Source organism: Peromyscus californicus, unplaced genomic scaffold, assembly GCF_007827085.1.
Source record: "Peromyscus californicus insignis strain IS unplaced genomic scaffold, ASM782708v3 Scaffold_4__1_contigs__length_199733344, whole genome shotgun sequence".
NCBI classification, from domain to species: domain Eukaryota; kingdom Metazoa; phylum Chordata; class Mammalia; order Rodentia; family Cricetidae; genus Peromyscus; species Peromyscus californicus.
Window position 1 is genome coordinate 74,635,736 of NW_026294562.1, and position 21,885 is coordinate 74,657,620.

The 21,885-nt window shown below is 44.0% G+C and overlaps 2 protein-coding genes across 7 annotated transcripts in view; one reads left to right on the forward strand and one right to left on the reverse strand.

The window, feature by feature from the left end:
• Positions 1-3,541, forward strand: part of Mcmbp (minichromosome maintenance complex binding protein) — a 53,767-nt gene extending 50,226 nt beyond the window's left edge. For both annotated transcript variants that reach the window (XM_052712750.1, XM_052712751.1), the window contains exons 15-16: positions 70-158; positions 1,348-3,541. In XM_052712750.1, the coding sequence (XP_052568710.1) occupies positions 70-158; positions 1,348-1,474 (216 nt within the window). In that variant the 3' untranslated portion in view covers positions 1,475-3,541. The remainder of the gene's footprint in view (positions 1-69; positions 159-1,347) is intronic.
• Positions 3,542-4,021: 480 nt separating this feature from the next.
• Positions 4,022-21,885, reverse strand: part of Inpp5f (inositol polyphosphate-5-phosphatase F) — a 97,263-nt gene continuing 79,399 nt past the window's right edge. For 2 of the 5 annotated variants that reach the window (XM_052712745.1, XM_052712746.1), the window contains exons 12-20: positions 21,246-21,366; positions 20,522-20,650; positions 18,087-18,204; positions 15,206-15,404; positions 9,747-9,818; positions 8,556-8,629; positions 7,620-7,748; positions 7,038-7,125; positions 4,022-6,299 (exon numbers count right to left, since the gene is read on the reverse strand). In XM_052712745.1, the coding sequence (XP_052568705.1) occupies positions 5,156-6,299; positions 7,038-7,125; positions 7,620-7,748; positions 8,556-8,629; positions 9,747-9,818; positions 15,206-15,404; positions 18,087-18,204; positions 20,522-20,650; positions 21,246-21,366 (2,074 nt within the window). In that variant the 3' untranslated portion in view covers positions 4,022-5,155. Of the gene's footprint in view, positions 6,300-7,037; positions 7,126-7,619; positions 7,749-8,555; positions 8,630-9,746; positions 9,819-11,132; positions 11,388-15,205; positions 15,405-18,086; positions 18,205-20,521; positions 20,651-21,245; positions 21,367-21,885 lie in introns of those variants that run through there. The other 3 variants (XM_052712749.1, XM_052712747.1, XM_052712748.1) reach the window with 3 other exon arrangements.

Sequence of the window (21,885 nt, forward strand, 5' to 3'; positions counted from 1 at the left end):
ATAAGGAAATAGTTTGAAATGCACTTTTTGAAGGAATACTTTTACAAATATATTACTCTTTTGATAAAGGCGGTTGAAGATGATTTTGTGGAAATGCGTAAAAATGATCCTCAGAGTATCACAGCTGATGATCTCCACCAGTTGCTCGTGGTGGCTCGGTAAGTAGTACTCATCCATAATCCCCTTTTCTTTTCCCTTGTGGTTGTTGACACAGGGTTTCTTCGTGTAACAGCTCTGGCTGTCCTGGAACTCACTTTGTAGACCAGGCTGGGTCACAGAGATCTGCCTGCCTCTGGGATTAAAGGTGTGTGTCGATACCACCCAGCCTCATAATCCCCTTTTCTGTTGGCTGTGTGCAGTTCTGATTTATTCAACAGTATCTGAGGCAGAATTTTAAAAACAAAGGAACTTTTCCTTCAAAGACACCTTCTAGGATTGAGCAGATGGCTAAAGCTTTTGCCTAAGGACCAAAGTTCAGATCCCACCTAAAATCTGGGTATGCGTGGCCATGAGGACTACCAGAGCAAACTGACTTGCCTAGTTATACCACCCAGCCCTGGGTTCAATTAAGAGACCCTTCCTCAAGGAATAAGGCACGGAGTGCTGGAGGAGAAGTCCTGATGTCAGCCTTGGGCTTCCCACAAACACATGCAGACATGAAAAAGTCAAATAAAAAGAAAAGCCACTAGGTGGAGCTCTGGGAATGCTGTAGAAGATGGGGAGGAAAGACTTTAGGAGCCAGAGGGCTCAAGGACACCGTAAGAAAATCCCACAGAACCAACTAACCTGGGCTCCTAGGAGCTCACAGAGACCGAACTGACAGCTAGGGAACTGACCTAGGCCCGCTGCATACATGTTACAGATGTGTAGCTTGGTCTTCTTGTGGGACTCCTAACAGTGCCGCTGAGGCTTTTGTCTCACTGCAGCTTGACATGCCATGTTTGGTTGATATCCATGGGAGGCCTGCCCTTTCCTGACTGGAAAAGAAGTGGTGGTGGGGGTGCGGAGGGAAAGTGACGGGGAGAGGCTGGGAGGAAACTGCCATCGGGATATTAAAAATAATAATAAAAAGAATTTATAAAAAGAACACCCAATTTAAAAAAGTGCTTATTGAGGGGTTCACATTTACCGGTGATCTCAGCAGAACAGGCTTGTTTTCTAAGCTTTTGAGAGCGAGCCACCCTCTAATTCTGTCTCTTGGGGGATTTCTTTGCAAGGTCACACTCAGCTTTGCTCATGTGTAGCAACCATATGATCTTGTCTCCTGATGGGCTTTCAGAGCTTTCCTAGTTCTTCAGACTTGAAGCTAATCCTGACTAACTGGGTAATTTTTAAATTTCAAACCAGGTTTCTGTCCCTGAGTGCCGGTCAGACGACACTGTCCAGAGAACGGTGGCTAAGAGCAAAGCAGCTGGAGTCTTCCAGGAAGCACAGGCTCCAGCAGCACAAGTGTGTGAACGGGAATGAACTTTAGAAGAGGATGGATGGGCCATCTGTAGCCTCTGGGTTGTACAATTCAGATTCGTTTATACCATATTGTTTTATAAATAATTTGTATCCACAAACAATGACTTCCTGAAATCAAGCCTGATGATGTCCAAAGTTTATATGATTCTCTGTAAGGGCTTTTACCTTACTGGTTTTATGGAGTTTTGGAGTTTGTTTTATAATTAGTTATGATGTACAAAGATGTATTTGATATTAAAGGTTTGGTAATGATAATGTTGCTGATCATACACCATTTCCTTAGCCATGAATGCATCTTGGGCCAGACTCTTGAAGTGCCAGCTTCACCTGAGGAGTTACTGGAAGAGCTGTGCACTCATTTCGGTCTGGTCTGTGTGTGTCTAGGGGATGGACTTGCCATTGACTCCTGGGAACTCTCTAGTGTCATTTTCCACATATCTGGCCACAGGAACTCTTTCTCACTTACCAGCTATTAACAACTGCAGAATTAGGCTTTTCCACGGCAGGAGTTCCCAACTTTTGGATTTCATAGACTAGTATACCTCCAAAAATTTCTGGTGTAGAGTTGCCAATTGATTTTGCCAAGTCATTTGGAAAAAAAAAAAAAATCACTGTGATCACCGTTTTGTTTTCATACAAGGACACTCTGACAAGAGACTCTTTTGATGGAATAAATGCAGCTTTGTGAAGGTCACTCCATTGTCCTTAGCTTTTCTCATACCCTGCATTTGGGAACTATCATTTTAATGGACTCTGAAGGGAATGCTTCCCCACGGAACCTTGTCCAAACATGAAAAGGTCGATTTAAATTGTAAACTTTGAGGGGGGTTAGAATCTTTCTATGGTGCTGTGTATTGAACCCTGGCCCCTCGTACATGCTAGAGAAGTACTATACCACTAAACCACATCCCCAGCCTGTGGGGGGTGGGGACTTTTGGTCATTTTCCTCATTATTTAGCTGATTTGATGATTGTACTGCATTTTGAACTTTTAATGTGAGTTTATCAGATAGTTTCCAAGTGTGTTAGATGGGTAACATCATTTGCTAGTGCAGTAAAGGCCCAAAGTTAATAGGTAGGTTTTCCTCAGATCTATTCATTTTGAGATGTGTATTTTCAAATAAGCAAAAGTTATTACTTATAATTTGCAAATTAATATAGTATAATGGTAATTGGTTTTTTTTTTTTTTTTTTTTTTTTTTTTTGGTTTTTTCGAGACAGGGTTTCTCTGTGTAGCTTTGCGCCTCTCCTGGGACTCACTTGGTAGCCCAGGCTGGCCTCGAACTCACAGAGATCCGCCTGGCTCTGCCTCCCGAGTGCTGGGATTAAAGGCGTGCGCCACCACCGCCCGGCGGTAATTGGTTTTTTTTTGTTGTTGTTGTTGTTTTTTTGATTTTTCGAGACAGGGTTTCTCTGTGTAGCTTTGTACCTTTCCTGGAACTCACTTGGTAGCCCAGGCTGGCCTTGAACTCACAGAGATCCGCCTGGCTCTGCCTCCCGAGTGCTGGGATTAAAGGCGTGCGCCACCACCGCCCGGCCGTATAATGGTAATTGTGGCAACAATAATCTTCAGAAAGGTTAGAACATTGCTTTTAAGCTATTTGTGATGTACATGAAGATGGATTCATTTGAAACAGATGAATTCAGTGGTCCCTTATCTTTTTCCTATTAAAGAGGCTTACATCGACATTGTTAACCAAGGAAACAGGGTCAGCCTTGATAAATCAAGGAGTTAGCCTAATGAAAGGAAGTACAAACTACTAGTTGTTCAGCATTTTTTTCCTAACCTCAAATCTATTTTTATAAGCTAATGTAAATAATGTTCATATTAGAATTCTAACTGGTTTTCATTTTTATAACTGGTAGATAAGATCTTCCTTCAACCTTTGAAAATAAAATGTTCACATAGATTTTTGAAAATGCATTTTCTTTGTCCTAGAACAAAGTTTTAGTTTATCGTGTCCAACGGTACCAATGTAAACTAATTTGCCAAAGAGAAGTCATAATTTTGCTTGATCTTACAGAAAAGTTCCCTTGAGTAACCTTGTCTAGTAAATAAAACTTCCAAATCACCAGTACCGTGGGCATTTTTTCATGAATTAGAAGCACAGGAAGTCATCTACCCAAGTCAAACTAGAAGAGACTGGAACCTTCAGCCTTTTGAGGCACCATCTCTCCCTTGCCTGCACAGTGGGTGTTCATGTTCGTAGCTCTATGCCTCTTGGGAAATAACCACCCCGTTCACTGCTGTTGTCAGATCTCTGTGGGCCACGTCTGTGGAAACCCACACGTCTGTTATTTGCCCACCTGACTCAGCTGGTGAGCACTTAACTACTCTGAAGAGCCTGAAGAAAAAGATGGGAAAAGAACAGACTGCGGCATCCAGTTTTTAATGTTTGGGATTTAAAATACAGTTCTTACTTTTTAAATACGAACACATTAATTGAAAAAGTTGAAAACAAGTGTTTGGTTGTAGCAAACTTGCCATTACGAATTCTTTGATTGAAAACCAAACGACTATTAGATGTTATACAAGAAATTCTCATACACATTGATGCTTTGAATTACAGTAGTACTTTAATAGTCACAAGACTTGACACTTCTAATAAATAACAAAAGCGGAATGCTTATCAGAGTTACAACAGACATAATGTTCAACTGAGAGTCACTTCCACGGAGGAAGGCTCTAAGGGCCCCAGAGACATTGATACTTGGTGGAATGTGCCATACAGCTTTCTTACTCTGGGATGCAGAGGATGTAGAGGAGGCCAGTGTTCTTGGTGGTCCATTACTGCATAAAACCAGTACTAACCTGTACTTTAGCTATGTTTTCCATACTTCCTGAACCTACCAGAGATGCTAAATGTCCCCCTTAAGAGTTAAAACTTGACATTTCTTCTAGAGATTCCTAGAGTCAATCAGTATACATGATCTCTTCCTGAAGCAGGTGTACTTTGACAGGCAAGCCTGTGTTTGTTCAGGAATTTGGGAGAGAAAAAATACGGGAGAAATTGGAATCAAATGAAAGACATTGTTGATTCTCAACTTCACAGAGAATGCTTAAGCTGGTAAGAGTACTTCTTTTTTAAAATTTAGATACTTCCGCACACTTCTAAAAGTCACTAAACTCTAAATGTATAATTTCCCTTACAGAGGCAGTGTACAGGAATGAACCTGATAGACTAGCAGAAAAATGCTAATTCTTCAACGGGTGTATCCACACTGCCTCTGCTTCACAGACTATCTCCCTCCTCCCTCCAAACATTAGCTTGGTTCTTTCCTGAACCTTCCCGAGTGAGATCAACAAAGCACTCTGCTGTGTATTTGCTACTCCAGCCTACAGTCTAGGATGATCACTTGTAGGCTATACATCTGAAAATTTGCTCAGGTTCGGACTCCTTGTAAAACAATCACCAATGAACATAATTAGAATTTGTAATCCCTAAACTCAGTACAGATTAAAATAGCCTGATAGGGCCAGGCAGTGGTGGGGGACACCTTTAATCCCAGCACTCGGGAGGCAGGTGGATCTCTGAGTTCAAGGCCAGCCTGGTCTACAAAGCAAGTTCCAGGACAGCCAGGGCTACACAGAGAAATTGTTTCAAAAAGACAAAAAAAAAAAAAAAGTCTCACAGGTGAAAACTTCATTTTGAATTTTTAAATAAAGACTGTAAGATTGTGACTAAAATCTAAATCTGAATTATTCGTGTCTGGCATTGTGTAAACATATTTTTAAGTTCATTTTGCTGAATTTCATTAACCACTTCAGGTTCTGCTGGACTCTTTTGAACTTTGGCCACTGCCAAGTTTATCCCATGAGTTAGCCCAGCTTGGGTAATGCTAGCAACTTGGACCATGGAGCTACGGATCTTTGCAAAGGGAGAGACCACTCTGCCGCTGCTCTCTGAAGAAGGAGTCACACCAAGCCCTGCCTCCAGTTCCAGCAGGCTGGACCCAGAGCTGGGGCTCTTCTGAGATGCCACTGAATGGACTGGTTCAACTGATAAAAACTGTGGGCCTGTCAAAGAACAGACATTTAACTGGGATGGTCGAGAAGGCATCTGTCCCATTGATTCTGACTGATTTTCTTCATTAGAAACATTGTTAGTCTTTTGGTTTCCTTCCTCACTATTCTGAGACACAGACTTGGTTTCTGAGAGCTCAGTCATTTTGTTCTGTGCGTCCTTTACGAATCTGTGGCAGTAAACATCCACTGGCTTGGCAAAGCCAGTCGGTATGCGTATGCTGTCAGCAGAAGGACTTTTCTTCAAGGGAGACTCCTGGCCTTTTCCAAGCCCATTTCTGTGACCAACAGCAGCCTCTGAGGGAGCATGAATGCTAATATCAGTGCTGCTGGCAGACTGGGATCGACTGCCTAGTCGAGGTGCTGAAGCAATAATACCACAGCTTGGGAGAATATAATCTATTGGCCCTACACTCTCTAAAGAATTGGCTCGCTGCCTGTCTTCCTCAGACTTGGAATTTGTAAGGAATTCATCAGAGTGGTACGAATCATTATCTGAAGACACGTCCCCGTCAGACTCCCCTTGGACCTTATTATCCATCACTCCCGAGTTTTCCATGGTCTCAAGACTACTGTCTGATTTCCAAAGATTGACTTTTAAGTTTGGTTTTAGAAAGTTAACTTTCATTTCAGGCTTGGTAAAGTTTCCTAATTTGCGTAGGTTGCCAATGTTCACATTGGATTTGGTCTGTTTTACTTTTTGATTTAGAGATGAAAATTTGCTCATTAAAAAACTTTTCCCCTGGGCCAGAGATCCTTGGTTTTGAGATCTGATACCAATGATGTCTTCGTGAGGCTTACTGCTTTTCCTATAAGTTAGAAAAGAAAAAAAAGTTAATTCCTTATAGAATCCAAAGTACCCACACCAACTAATATCAGTAGAAATGCTTTGTAAGTAGCTCAGATTTCCTGGAAGCAGGGCACTGCTAACTGATAATCCAAATAAAACACACCACATAATAGAAAGATAAGAATGTAACTAAAACTATGTAGCAGCTACATTGAAGCAGGTGGAGTTAAAGTTTTACTTCATACTAAGTACTACACCTCAACAGAGACATAGAAAGACTGTGGAGTATCTTCCTCAGGGTTCCAGGGTGAGTGACAGAATCTCCAGTCAACAGAGGGCTAACCTTATTACCACAGCTGGCCATGGTGTGCACTCCAATCCCTGCACTCTAGGGCTGAGGCAAGATCAAGAATGAAGCTAGACCCTGTCTCACCCAAACCAAGGGCCTTTGAGCTGTTGGTAGACTTCCCTAGCATGCATGAAACCATGTAGTCAGTCTCCAGCACAGTATAAACTGGGTCTGGTGGCATAGGTGTTTTAAATTGTATTACTTAGGAGCAGGGATATATTGGTGCACTTAAGACAGTGTGAGGTCCTTTGCTGTTACTCGGCTGGTTTTCTACTTCAGGGCTTTCCTGTTTTAAGACAGGCGCTCTCTACCCAGTCTGGCCTTGAACTCTTGCACCTTGCAGACGGTGGGATTTCAGGTGTCCACTGCTGTGTCTGGCTCTAAATGATATCTTCTCTTGACACTGACCTCTCAAGCTTCTTCTCAACTATGGGAACATCCAGCCCCAACGCTTGCTTGGTGATCTGCAGCATCTCTGCAATGCACTGGAGAGTATCTGAAATCCAAACACAGCCCTTACTAATCACCGAACACTAGAGTATAATCCCAGCTTGAATTCAACTTATGGCCACAGATTTAAATACTAGTTTTTATTGCCTACCACTCACAGAAAACTTTCTTGTTCACTACCCTCCATCCTACTAATTCACAATGTTCTAAATGATGATTTAAGTCAAGAACAAGAGCGCTAAATGAACAGCAATTAAAGTTGGAGCCCACAGGGGTCTGATCACTGTGTGAGGTATGGAGACAGCACCCATGAGCAAGGACGGGCCATGTCTGCTGCCCCTAAGAGTAAGTGAGAAAAGCCACAGAACCCATATGACTGACTCCCTTCGGGACCAAACACTCCATCCACTCAAATAGAACAGAGATCTGAATCCCAAGAGGTCAGGGCTTCTACCCAGTGTCCCAAGCAATGGACTTGGAACAGACACAAAGCTGTTACTAAATTTATCTCTGAATAATTTCCCCTTTCCTCTTCTTTACCTTTGCCGTCTTCTTCTGGACTGCGTATCACAGCTCTCAGTGTGTGGAAGTAACCACTCGATTCTTTACGCCTGTAGTGCAGTCGCATGCATGAGAACTTCGGTTTGCCAAAGAGAGTAGGTTCAGGACCTGACACAAATGAGGATGTTTAAAGTTTTGTTTTTTCACATAACATTCTCTTCCTTTACTTCAAACACACATATATGTCAATTATGTGCATATTTCTTTTCATAATCTAAATAAAAATAAGGTATAAACTTATGACAGCTTGTAAAAATGGGTTGTTTTTGTTTTTGTTTTCCGAGACAGGGTTTCTCTGTGTAGGCCTGGCTGTCCTGGAACTCTGTAGACCAGGCTGTCCTCAAACTCAGAGATCCATCCGCCTGCCTCTGCCTCCCAAATGCTAGGATTAAAGATGTGGGCCACCACCACCCAGTGTAAAAATGTCTTTGATTGATTGATTGATTGATTACGTATGCAGTGTTCTGCCTGCATGTATGCCTGCAGGCCAGTAGAGGGCACCAGAACTCCTTATAGATGGCTGTGAGCCACCACGTGATTTCTGAGAATTGAACTCAGGATCTCTGGAAGAGGAGCCAGTGCTCTTAACCCTCTGGGCCATCTTTCTAGCCCCCCCCCCACCCCTTTTTTTAAAATGTTTTTATAGCATGGGTTTCATCATTACATTTCATGCATGTACATGTCTTCCAGCCATGACAGCACCCCTGTAGGCCCTCTGCTCTGTCACAAACATGATTTAATGAGGCTGAAAGTACACTTTTTCAGTAGTAATTGCTTAAGCTTTTGGGTCACTGGAGTTATCTTTACAAGCACAAGATGAAAGCAGCCATAGCCATCACTAGTCTCTACAGAAGAAAAGGGAAGTCCGCCGCCACAGGGGGCTTGGAGTGAGTGAGTGAATGTGTTTGCATTTACCTATTTCTATCTTCTCCAGATCTTCTAGGCTCAGCCGTTGATACTGGTTTACTTTATCAACTTCATCATCATAACTAGGGAAAGGGAGTAAAGAGGGTTAAAAGTAAATGTCTATTTGGCGTTGACTCCAAAGCTGAGGTACAATGTAACAAGCTACCACATGCAGTTAAAATCTTCCCAGCATGCATTCTAGAACGAAGAGTAACAGCCCAGCACTCAGGAGGCAGAAGCTGGTGGATCTTTGTGAGTTCCAGACCAGCCCTGTTCTACATATCAAGGTCCAGGACAGCCAGGGCTACCTAACAGAAGACCCTGTCTTAAAAAATGGTAACACCTGTAGTTTAACAACTAATGGAGAATTTTACATATAAAAAGGAAATCAATTACAAGGCAAAAATAATTTCAGTTTTATAAACAAAATGAAAATGAAAACAAACCTAATTAAAACAAAGGCAATATCCACTGCTGGAACACCTTAGTTAAGAGATACTAATAAGGAATAATGGGTCTGATACCCGAGTCAAGGGAGAAAGGGGTCATGAGCTGTGCTAAAAGGCTTGTGAAATGGCAGGAAAATGGCCGCCCAAACCAAGCCTAAAAGTAAGGGGGCATTTACTTAGGAAATCCACGTTCAACCTGTGTCCTGGGCAGCTCCAGAGACAGGCACTTCAGCTTCGGTAGTGACATGGTTAATAGTCTTTTTGAGATGGCGCTAACCACCAAAGTCACATAATTGATCATATGCTTGTAACCAAGGAGACACTGAAAGTCGCATAATCATATGCTTGTAACCATGGAGACACTGAAAGTCGCATAATCATATTCTTGTAACCATGGAGACACTGACGTGCGCATGCGCACACACAAGCCGTGCATCTGCAGAGCTGCATCATTCAGTGGCAAAAAGCTGCAAGGAGTGTCTAACAATGGAAAAATACAGTAAAACAAGCCATGATACATGGCCGTCCATGATAAAAAAAAAAAATGTGCGTAGTGCCCAGGTTTTGATGAACACCAAGTAATGCTAAGCTAAAACAGTGATAAGTAACTCAAATTTTCATACATGATGATTTAAAGAGCTCAATGAAATTTCACAGACATGAAAATTAAAAAAAAATGTTAAGAATTCTCAAAATCAAATTATTTGCCAAAAAAAAACAAACTAAAAGCTTTAAATCAATGACAACTTACTAGGCCACGTAGTAGGCAGAGTTAGAAAGCAGTAGTAGCACGTCCACATCTCTGTGAGCAGCATCAATGAGGCTGAACAGACATGATACCCAAATTATTTTCATCCACATTTTTTTTTTTTGCAAGCACATTCCTACTTACGACAAAAGATTGCCCAGGGAAACAAATGAAAATGAAATAGTTCTACTTTTGAAGTTAAATTTAATACAAAAACATCTATCCATTTGGGGAAAAGTAAAAAATCTTAAAGCACCTCTCCCCACCCCCACCTTTGAGTGGGGTAGATTTGGATAACGAATAGAAGAAAGGACCAGAGCCGAAAGACGGCCTGTTCCTAGACATGGCCAGAAGGGGGCGCAGTCTTCAAAGGAAAAGGGATAATGTAAGAGCGGGACTTGGGCAGTGATAGAGAGGTGGTTACTGGGAAGAAGAAAAGAAAACGTGATGCCCAGAAGGAGAAATCATGTTAATTCACATTTGCCAGTGTTCAAAATAGCATACTAGACACCAAGGATATTTTTGCACTACTAGAAAACAGCTATTTTGAAAGCGTCTTAGATAAATGAAACAGTTGTGAACATGGAGTAAGGCAAGACACTCCATTTTTCTCTGTATAGATTTCACTTGGCTTTCAAGGAATCAGTAAACACTGCCCAAGGCCATTTTGTCGCATTTCCCCCATTCCAAATACCAAAACAGAATATAATTCAGGTAAGTGTTGAACCTTTAAACCACTATTAAACCATTATAGACATCAGTAAAATGCACATCTTGCAAGTTTTCTAATAAGGAAATGGCCAAGGACTAATACAAATAGTCAACAAGCAGGCATAATCCAAACTCAAATGAAAATTTTAACCTAATTTCTAATCTGGCATGAGAAGCCTTTTCCAGCCAAATTGATAAACCTGCACTCTGATGGCTGATTTTTAGATCCCACAGCAAGCTATTCCTGCTTTAGGATTTCAAACCCATCTGCTAGTTCTATCAAAGCAGTAGCACAAAACAAACAAAACCAAATAAGAAATATCTATTGTAGCTGGAACTTGAGCCACTAATCAATCTGCCCACGAATGAGGTCATTGTTAGAGTACTGCAGAGAAAGACAGCTTTTCCAAAGCCTTCACTACGGTTTTCCGCAGCAGCACCACCTTGCTGCAACCTAAATCCAACGGCTTTAATTTTTAAATGAATTCCTCAGTTCTCACCTACACTTAAGACCTCAGTGAATGAACCAGCGCGGAAGCACCTAATAAAACACGGACTGATTCTGGCAGCCAATATCTGAGTACGAGAACATTAAATTCAGAGATCCTGGCGGCTTCGCAAAAAATGACGCAGAATGATACAGTGAAAGGAACTGAGCTTTTTTGCATGGATACTTACTGCATTGTGAAAACTGATGCTTGAGCTGAGCCACGCCACGCCACACCACAAAAATTACACCACGACACAATTTTTACACGGAAAAAAACATCTAATTACAGTGTTACTTCCATCTTGGCTGCCTATTCTAGAGTTAGTATTTACATCAGTCAAAAACATTATGTCCTTATCTAAAAGCATTTGGCACGAAACAAGCGGTCGAATGTTGTCGGCCTTTTTTCCCCTCCCACCCCGTTTTTACTGCAGTCTTTGGTGCAGTATATAATCCCCCTGCCCATACACCCACCCCCACCCTTAAAAAAAAAAAGAAAAAGAAACAGCACGTTTGATACGAACAAGAAAGAAAAAGAAAAAAACCCTTATTTATAACCCCCCCCCCCCAAGCATCGCAGCTCCTCGCTGCTGCCCTAATCATTTTTGTTTTCCCGCCACTGTGGCAAACCTTCCTTCCAAACTATAAAAACAAAAATTGCCAAAACCACATGCAGCCCAACCACGGAGACAATGGTCGCATAAAAGGCGCTGTCTTCCGGGGACATTAGCATCAGGCTTTGGAAAAGAAGTAATTTGCAAGAAAAATACAGCCCCACAGGTACTTTAACCATAAGTCCTGCAAAAAGGAGGAAAATCTTGAAAGTCATGGCGAGAACACCATCGGACTTGGGCTCCGCAGCGTTGGCAGCTGGTGCGCGAGGCGCAGGGGGCGGCGGCCGGTGAGAGCGCGGCATCTTCTGTCTGTACCGCACCTCGCGTCTGCAGAGAATGGCGCTGTGAAGCTTTCTCCAGGCACGCCCACTTCCGCTGCGGCTGGCCAGTGAGCGTGCGCATTGCATCTTGCGCATCTCGCGCCCTCGGCTAGAGCACGGACCCCGGCCCGGCCTGTGGATATGGGGGTGAGGGGGCTTTCGGCTCGTGCCTCGGCTGCAACCTGCCGGAGCGTTCCTACTGTTGCCGTTGTCCCGCTCCTGCCGACCAGCAACACCCAGCTGACCAGCAATACCCTGCCGAGGGCAGCGGAGCAGGGTGCAGAGGGCAGTCTCAGCAGGTCCGCAGGTGCTCGGGGATGCGTCCGCAGGTCTCCGAGTTCCTTCCAAATCTAAGTCTCCTCTCTGCAGTCACCAAAGTCTGGCTGTCGGGCAGAGCGCGGGCAGGCCGGAGACGAAGTCCAGGAGAGCTGCTCCAGTCTGCTGTCTGCAGGGACGGACTGGGAGGCCGACTGAGCGGAGCGCTGCCGCACTGCGCACAGAGCGGATGCACAGAGCGGATGCACAGAGCGGATGCGGTGCGCGGCACCTGAGGCCGCGCGCGGCACGGTGCCGCGCTGCGCTGCGCTGCGCTGCGCTGGACAAGTCCCCCGGCCGGCCGCGTCTCGCCTCCTCTGCAGAAGGCTCTGGTACACGGCTTTCCCGAACAGTTGACGCTACTGACACGGCAGTGAATGCGGCAACATCGGAGGAGCTGCCGAAACAGTCTTCAGGGTAACGCGCTACTACAGTATTTTAAAAATAAAAACACAGTAGCATAAAGAATAAAACATCCAATATTTATATAAAGACAACTCACTCCTGGATTTGCAGTCCTGCCTTACTCCCCAGACCCGAATTCTAGCCCTGGTCTTGAGAAAAACCTAATGTAGCTCAAGGAGAAAATGACAAACGGTCTGGCAGTGAATTCATTGGAACAGGCACTTGCCACACAAGCCTGGAGACCTGATCCATCTAAAGCTCCTTCACACAGAAACAGTCGTATTTGGGCGCGCGCGTGCTCGCGCGCTCTCGCTCTCGCTCACGCGCTCTAGCTCTCTCTCTCTCTCTCTCTCTCTCTCTCTCTCTCTCTCTCTCTCTCTCTCTCTCTCTCTCTCTCTCTGGCTCGCTCGCTCGCTCTCGCTCTCGCTCTCTCTCGCGCGCGCGCTCTAGCTCTCTTTTTCACACACACACACACACACACACACACACACACACACACACACAGAGACAATTAATAAATACATTTTTGGTGGCATCACACTGTGTAACAAACTCGCTAGGTGAATCAGGCTGCTCTCAAAATCACCAAGATCTGCCTGCCTCTGCCTCTCAGAGCTGGAATTAAAGCATTGTGCCAGCGCGCCCAGAGCTACCTGATCCTCCACCAGGCACCCAACGGTTTTGGATCCCTAGCTGCATTCAGGTAGCAAATATACAATGATTCTACAGAAAGATGCCCAGAGCATGTTTCTCGTGGAGAGAACGGGGAAACCACACATGTACACCCTTAGATGAAAGAAAAATACCAGTGGCATATTTAAAGGAACTGAAAAAATTACAACTGACAGCCACAAGATAGCAGAGAAGAGTATTCAAAAGGCTTGTCTAGTAAGATGGTAGCGACTGAAGCCTCCAATCGGCATCTCCATGGAGAGTGATCCACCAGAATAAGATGTGAAGGTATTAATGGTCTTCTGTCTGAAGAAGTGCCACCAGAAGAACAGGCAGAAGAGAGAACTGGAAACCACCACAGGACTCCTTCCTAAGCCCACACTCATCTGGAAAACCTGAGCCTGCAAAGAAGCCCTGACTGTGGTGAGCCCCAAAGTGAATGAACACCTCCCATAAAAACAGAAAAGCCAGGCAGGGGCGGCACACACCTTTAATCCCAGCACTGGGGAGGCAGAGAGGCGGGTCAGAACGCCAGGGCTACACAGAAAGACCCTGTCTGGGAAAGAGAGAGGACGGGAGGGGGAGGGGAAGAACAACACAGGGCTGGGCTGTATCTAGCCCAGGTGGCAGATGCTTGCCGAACATCCATGAAGCCCTTAGTTCAATGCATTTAGGTTATACATGTCTATAGTCCCAGCCCCTGGGAAATGGGAGGCAGGAGAGTCAGAAATTCAGTCATCTGCTAGAAAACGAGTTGGAGACCAGCTTGGGTTACTTAAGGTCCTATCTCAAAGAGGAAGAAAAGCATTCACCCGATTCAAGCCAACAGTCAAAATGTGACCTAAGAAGCTACTGGTTCCAAACAGCCCCACCATGTCCTCCATCAGTCTTTCTATGCCAGAACTTCAAAGAAAAGTTTCTAACAAAGCAGAAACAGCTTCTGACCCTCCTGCCTCCATCTTCCAAGTGCTGGGATCATAGGCATGAGGTACAAGTGAGTGAACCCAGGGCTTCCTGTGTGTGAGGGAAGCCTCTACCAACTGAACTACTGGCCCAGACTTGAGCAGCTTCTTAAAGACCTAACACCAAACACTACCTTGTGCTACCACTGTTTTCACTAAGCCAGTGATCAGTATTTTCGTGAATCTTTGCAAGAGGTTTTAATGACTCTTCACAAAGCATGCTTACCCTAATTTTGTTACAGGCATTGAGTAGCACAGTTACTACCAAATTTTTTTCAAGATTTAGTTTTGTGTATATGTGTGTGCTGCCTGCATGTATGTCTGTGAGCACACGGGTACAGTTACTGCCATAGAGTATTTAACAAATGCAGCTGGTCGGTGTGCAGCTAACCTCATGGGTCCTCTTGTATCCTTTATCTTGAGAGTCCAGCTTCCTATATTGAGGCACACATATGTTTTTTGTTCAGAGGTACAATGATGCTTGTAATTTTTATTGGTATAAAGTGGTCCCGGACTTTCATAGAATAAATAGGCCAATTCCTACTTGATTTTTTTTTTTAAAACAAAACACCCAGTTTCGAGTGTTCTTTAAAGTGTTGATGCAGCTGATCCATTTGAATATTGTTCTGTTTTATTTCACTTTTTGAGACAAGACTTCATTCTATAGCCCAGGCTGTCCTGGAACTCAAGCAATCTCCCTGCTTCAGCCCCCCAAGTGCTGGAATTATATGCATGGGCCACCATTTCAGGCCTGAATTTTAAACTCAAGTATCATATTTGTTTCTTTTCGTGGGTGATTTTTTTCAGCACCCCCTTAACTCTGCACCAAATGTGAGTGTGCCTTGCACTAAAACTGCTATGTTTGATGTATTCAGGCCCACATGTTATGGACAACTGCCAGTGTTGATGGTAACAAATTTATCAACCAGAACATTAAGCAAGGTGAGTCCTTAGACCCCCCACTCCAGCTCACCTGGGGTCACAGTCAATCAGGGCCCAGCCCCCATGGAACTTCTCATCGCCCGGCAGCAGCAACTTCATGTAACTCTGTAAGAGCTGGCTGATGAGTTCTTGGTGGCTTCTCTGGTTTTCCTTGTGCAAAGCTTCATGTTCTTTCTCCTTGGTAAATATGGAATAAAGATCTTCTGTCACTGGAATGCCTTGCATCAAATCTAGGACAGAAGTGTTAATACTATCATCATCTTAGCTTTACTAACAATCTTTTAGAAAACAAAAGAGAATCGACGACCTACAACAATAGAGAGCATAAAAGAAAGTAGAAGCATAAATCTTTCCCACCTGAATGTAGGTTCAATTTTTTAGACTGGAAACCAAAAGTATAAGCAACAAAAGCAAAAATAAATTGGATGTCATCAAAATTGCCAAGTTTTGTGTTTTTGGAAACATTTCATGGGTGAGAAGACTGGGCTTTTCCTGGCTTCATACACGTCCTCCCAGGGCCTGGTGACCTGGGGCATCTTCCTAACCAACCACCTCCAACTCTGCACTGTGTGTAGTACTGTGCGCTTTTCTCACAGGCTCTGCCGTATTTATTGCTCCCCAGCTCCTGGGAGTCTCTCTATTGCACATGAAGATGAATCTTTCAAGCTGGACCTCATCTCAGATATGAACGTTACGTACCCTGTAGACTTGGGTGATAGGTTCTGATTGGTCACACTAGTATCTAATAGGAAGATGGTACTCTGGGTGACAAGGAATGTCATCCCACAGGGCACAGACCAGTTGGAATAGATAACATGTGGAGAGTATGTGGGACGAAGGAAGGTGAAGCTTACTGACACAACAGCATGCCCCTCTGCTGACGCATCTGATGGAGGAGGGTGCTGCTCATGAGGCTGCAGGTGAGGTCAACAGGCTGCATGGACCTAATGCAGATCCTAGGCTGTGCTTGATGATGAAGGAACTGGCCTTCTAGGTCTCGTGAGAAGCCAGCTTGGCTGCTGAAGTCATAGGCATCACCTAGTCCTGAGTGGAAGCTGCTGCCCACCTGTTCATGAGGGGCTAGCTTTCTGCCTACTGGGAATGCATCTTTAGTTAGTGTGGACTCAGTGGAAATTGATGAGCAGGGATAAGGCTAAGTGGAAGAAATCTTAAAATGAATCAGAAGTTATTCTGTGTATGTGATTTTTTTCCAATAAAATTTGAATTTTTCAAATTAAAAACAAATTGCATTTCAAAATGCATCATCATGAGAGTGAAAAAGTCCACAAACACATTGTGGGGCTTTGCATACTTAATACATAAAGAACTCCTAACCACTCAGCAATACAAAGCCAATCCAACTTTAAAACAAGCAAAAATCTTAATAAATGAGCTAACTTCCTTCTGATGGGGTATGTAGCTAAAGCGTTAATAAACCATTATGAGTCCATTCCCTATGAAGATGTCTTGGACACCGAGATCTAAGGCAGCTTATGGGAAAGAAGATCTGCCAGCTACTGACCTCATCCAACAACTCAATAAGCTTCTATTACTACTGGCCTGTCTCTCAACTGTGAGGAGACCAAGATAGACAGCTGAACTGAGGCCAGCACAGAGCCCAGGTTCTAGTGACATAACAAACAGGTACAGGTACATTAACCAGTGACAGGAAGAGACCTCTTTTCCCTTTGAATATACTACTAAAATCCAAATCTCAGCCGGATGTGGTGCACGCCTTTAATCCCAGCACTCAGACATAGGCAGGGGTATGGATCTCTGAGTTTGAGACCAGCCTGATCTATATAGTGAGTTCCAGGACAGCCAGGACTACAGGGTGAGATCTTGTCTTAAAAGATCCAACTCTAATCACACCACGTACTTCTCATTTCTGGCAAATAAATCAAACGTTTTTGTTTTGTTTATGGAGATTAAACCCAGGGCCTCCTATTTGCCAACTGAGTTACAACCCAGTTCTGAATCAAACTTCTTTACACTAGATTTCTCCAATTCCTACTTGGTATATGGCTAGGGTTATTTTACATGTGCTAAAACACTCAGATGAAAGACATAGATGACCACAGATCATCCATGTCATATTTGTTTCCAACCCAGAACACGCTGCTTGCACTTTCATCCCGTAAACTGACATTTTCTTAAAAATTAAATGAACGCGTTAGTGCAGGACTCTTATGGGTAATCTACTTTCCCATTTTCTCTTCTACAAAGTAGCGAGTTGGTTGGGGTAACCTGTAAATGTGGTACCTTAGCACTCTGTTAAATCATGCTTATGGAAAACGATGGTGTAGTTATATGATACATGACTAACAGGGGAAGGAAGCCATCTGTTTACATGGTTTGAGCAGCAGGAAAACAACACATTATGGACAGCTGCATGTTGAGGTTTGGGGGTACTGCGTCCCACACACCAGGGCTTCATTATGAAGATTCTATATGTTGAGGTTTGGGGGTACTGCGTCCCACACACCAGGGCTTCATTATGAAGATTCTACATGTTGAGGTTTGGGGGTACTGCATCCCACACACCAGGGGCTTCATTATGAAGATTCTATATGTTGAGGTTTGGGGGTACTGCATCCCACACACCAGGGGCTTCATTATGAAGATTCTATATGTTGAAGTTTTGGGGTACTGCATCCCACACACTGTGAGCTTCAATCCTGTTTTTCTATTACTTGAGTAACAAACTGAATAATACATATGGAATTAGATGTTTCCTTTGTTGCTCCAGCCAAAAACACTGTCAAGTGCTAAGCCTGTGAAAATTTGAATTTGACATATTAGATAAGATGCTCAATACAGAAACACGGTAAATGCAAGAAGCTGAATTCTGCAAAACATCCCTCTCAGAAGGAACTGTAGTCTTGAGGAAAGAGGGCCTTTCTGCTCCTTACCTATCACGGCTTGCCTATAGGCATCCTTGAAGCGACTGAGGTAGTACCTATTTGCCGAGTTAACTCCATCTTTCATAACTCCTGCCAACTTCCTTTCTCCAGTCCTGGTAAAGTCACCCTAGCAAAGAAAAGGCAGTTGTGGACATTTATTCAAATGGAAGAATGCTCTCAAAATTCATTTGGGACTTTCAGCTCAAGAACTCTATAGGCTTTCAAATCATGACTTTAAAACATCATAAATATTGTAGTTAAATTAAACTATGCACTAGTAATTGCCTCTGATCTAAGCATGCTAAATAGCTATATGTAGTATTTATTTATGGCATCAAGCCTTCAGTTAGATGGCCTCTAGCACAAAGCCATTCCTGGCCACTTGTAGAACTTCTAAGTCAAAACCAATTATATAACAAATACTAAAAAGATAAATGGTTTTCAAGGCTCATACTAGTATAAAATCAAAACTAAAATTTTGAGGGGAGGGGAAGGGATTTGAGACAGCCTCATGTAGCCCAGATTGGCCTTACTCTGTAGCCAAGAGTAACCTTGAATTCTTGATCCTCCTGCCTCCACATCCCAAGAACTAGGATTAGAGGCAGGCACCACCATACCCATGAATAGAGAGGTAGTGACTTAAACTGACTCACAGACAAAGGAGGCACAACCTCTTGCCCTGTCCCAGCCCTCTGTTCTTATACAAGACCATCTCTGAAAAGGCGGTGCTCTGCCAGCCTTGCTGGAGAAGGTATGCCGCTCAGAGTGGGCTTTGAGATTTCGAAAGCCCACGCCAGGCCCAGTCTCTCTCTGCCTGTGGATCAGGATGTAACTCTCGGCTACTTCTCTCCAGCACCATGCCTGCTGCCATGCTTCCCGCCATGATGGTAACAGAGCAACCTTCTAAAACTGTAAGCCAGCCCCAACAAATACTTCCTTTTATCAGAATTGCCTTGGCCCTGGTGCCTCTTCACAGCAAGTTTTAGGACACAGGCCATTTCCTAAAACTGACAATTTTGCTGCCAACACCCGCCCATGTTCAAGCAGTCTCTGCAGTTCAGCACCAAGTACAGAGAGGAAGGCGTGCACGTGGACTCCAAAGCATTGGAACCCAAAGGGAGAAAATGAGGGAGTGCCTGGGGAAGGAATTCTAAAGCTTGTTTTCCTTAATTATTAAAAATGCTCTCTGGAGGCTGGCTCAGTAGTGAAGAGAACTTGCAGAGGACCTGGGTTTAGTTCCTAATACCTAATTCAGATGGCTCCCAACTGTCTGTAACTCCAGTACCAGGGGATCTGACATCCATGGCTTCCTCAGGTCCCTAAATGTATGTGATGCACATAAAGTCACACAGACATACATGGAGCCAGAGGAAATGGCTCACTTCTGTCATTTCTGCTGAGGGTGACAGCACCAGTATGGCCTACACAGAGGCCCTGTCATAAAAACAAAACAAACTTTTATATTTATTACTCAACTAGAACCTAGACAAGCTGATGTCTGTTGAGCCCTTGGTCTAGCTTACTTTGTTTGGCTTGGGTTTTGCTAGGAATCAACTCCAGGCCTCACACAATCTAGGCCAGTGCTCTACCAAGCAAGCTACACTTTGTTAGAAGCGATATGGTCCTAGATGAAATAGTATCTTGAAGGGACGTCAACATAAACCTCATTTAAACACTCAACCACTTTCTACTGCCCATAAAGCATACCCACACACTGAGAATTTGGTTGCCAGCAATTGTATTTACATTTAAGATTCTATGAAGAATAGTTCTGTAGCCTCTTCAAAAAAACTCAATTTATAACAAGAAAAACTAATAAAGTATTCCTCAGCACATACTGTGTGTCAGGGAACAGTCCAAGCCCACATATCCGATAATGATCTGTCACAGCTGGCCTAGTATTTCCACTGGATAACTAGTGGGACCAAACAGATAAATGACTTGCCCAAGGTCATTCTTCGTAAGAGGCAGGCTTAAGAGTCACACTCAGAGAAGACATAAGTATTCCAGGATTGTAGACACGTTTTGTTTGTATATAGTTTTAAGATAAATGCACAGCCTAGCTGTGCACAGGGAAGCAGAAACAGGAGGATCTCTGTTTGAGGGCGGCTAGGACTACATAGTGAATTCGAAGACAACCAGGGCTACACAGCAAGACCCTGTCTCAAAATACAATAAAATAAATGCACATAAAATTTCAGATTTCCAGATTCCCTTGAAAAATTGGAAGATGTAGCAACATGGGACCTCAGAAAGAGCAGCCTTCTCCAGAGCAGGGCACCTCTGCCCTGCTCTAACGGTGGGCTCCTGCAAGAGTCCGACGTTCCAGAAAGAAATCTAGTACACAGACTTATCATCTGAGCCCAGGTGCCTTTTTAATCAAAAACAAAGTTGGTTTTGAACCTGAGAGAAAATGATCCACAATGCCTGCCACAGAGAGTTACCTTCAGAGCAGCTGTCCCAGCATACTGTCTGCTGATGGAGTCGCCATTGTTAGCCCACATTATCTGGTAGATCCGATGACATTTCACGGGCAGTGGCTGCTCTGGGGGCATCACACCTAGTTTTTTAAGCTAAAGTAAACACATGGGTGGGTAAATGATGTATGAAAAACAATAGCATGAAATGTCACTATAGAAAAAGAAAAGCTGACCTATAACTTAGGACCCTTGTATAAAAGAAGTATTTTCAGACTTTATTTCTTTAACTATAGGCGCGCGCGCGTGCGCGTGTGTGTGTGTGTGTGTGTGTGTGTGTGTGTGTGTGTGTGTGTGTGTGTCAGGAGCTCAGAGGACGACTTTCAGGAGTCAGTTCTCTCCTTCCCCATCTGTGTCCCAGAGATCAAACTCCCGTTTTCAGACTTGGCGGCAAATGCTTTACCCACTGAGCCACCTCACGGGTTCCCTCAGACTTTATTTTTATGACAGGCTTGCCTGGAGTTCTGAATCCTCTTGACTCAGGCTCATGAGTGCTGAGATGAGAGAAGTGTGCCACCATGCCCAGCTCAGACACTGTTTAAAACATAGAGAACTGGCAGATGTGGTGGTACACATCTTCAATCCCATCACAAAGTATTTGAACTTTGTAAAGATGTTTCACTATTTCCTCACACACGAAGTGTAAACCATTTTAAAGTGAGTCTTGAGAATCAAATGGACTCCAGGTTACCTGATGCTCCATGACCACTCGGGCGATGGCAGCTTGGACCACGTTGGTGCGATCCAGGCAGTCCATACAATTAACTCGGAAAATTCCTTCTTGTTTACAGATTACCCCGGCTTGATCAACCCTTGTTAAAAGAAGCATGGGATTAATTTACAACTTCAAACATGTTTTCAAGAAACACAACTCTTAAAAATATGGCGGCGGCGGCGGCGGCGGTGGTGGCAGCATTAGCGGGCACCTGTGTGGGCTCAGCCTTATACGGCAGGCAGTACTGAGTGCTCCGCAGACTTCACTGTGGAGTTACAGAATAACTCAGTGAAGGATTATCACACTCATCTGAGATCTCAAAAGCCAAGATACGAGCAACTGACAGAACGAGCGGCTTCCCTCCCTCTAAGGATGGCAGAGCTCCCACGACCACAGGCAGTGCGTCTGCACACGATTATAAACCGGGAGACACTTTAAACACCATCTTGTTCCTGCCTTCCTAACTCCAAACGGGACCACTAAAACCCACTAATCGGCTTTCCACCTGCCATGGAGTCGTGCAGCAAGCCTCTGCCCTCTAATTTCTCAGGCCACCCGTGTAGTCTTAACATCTAATCAAGTGTTCTCTCCTGGCCTTTAAGACCTTCCCCTCCTC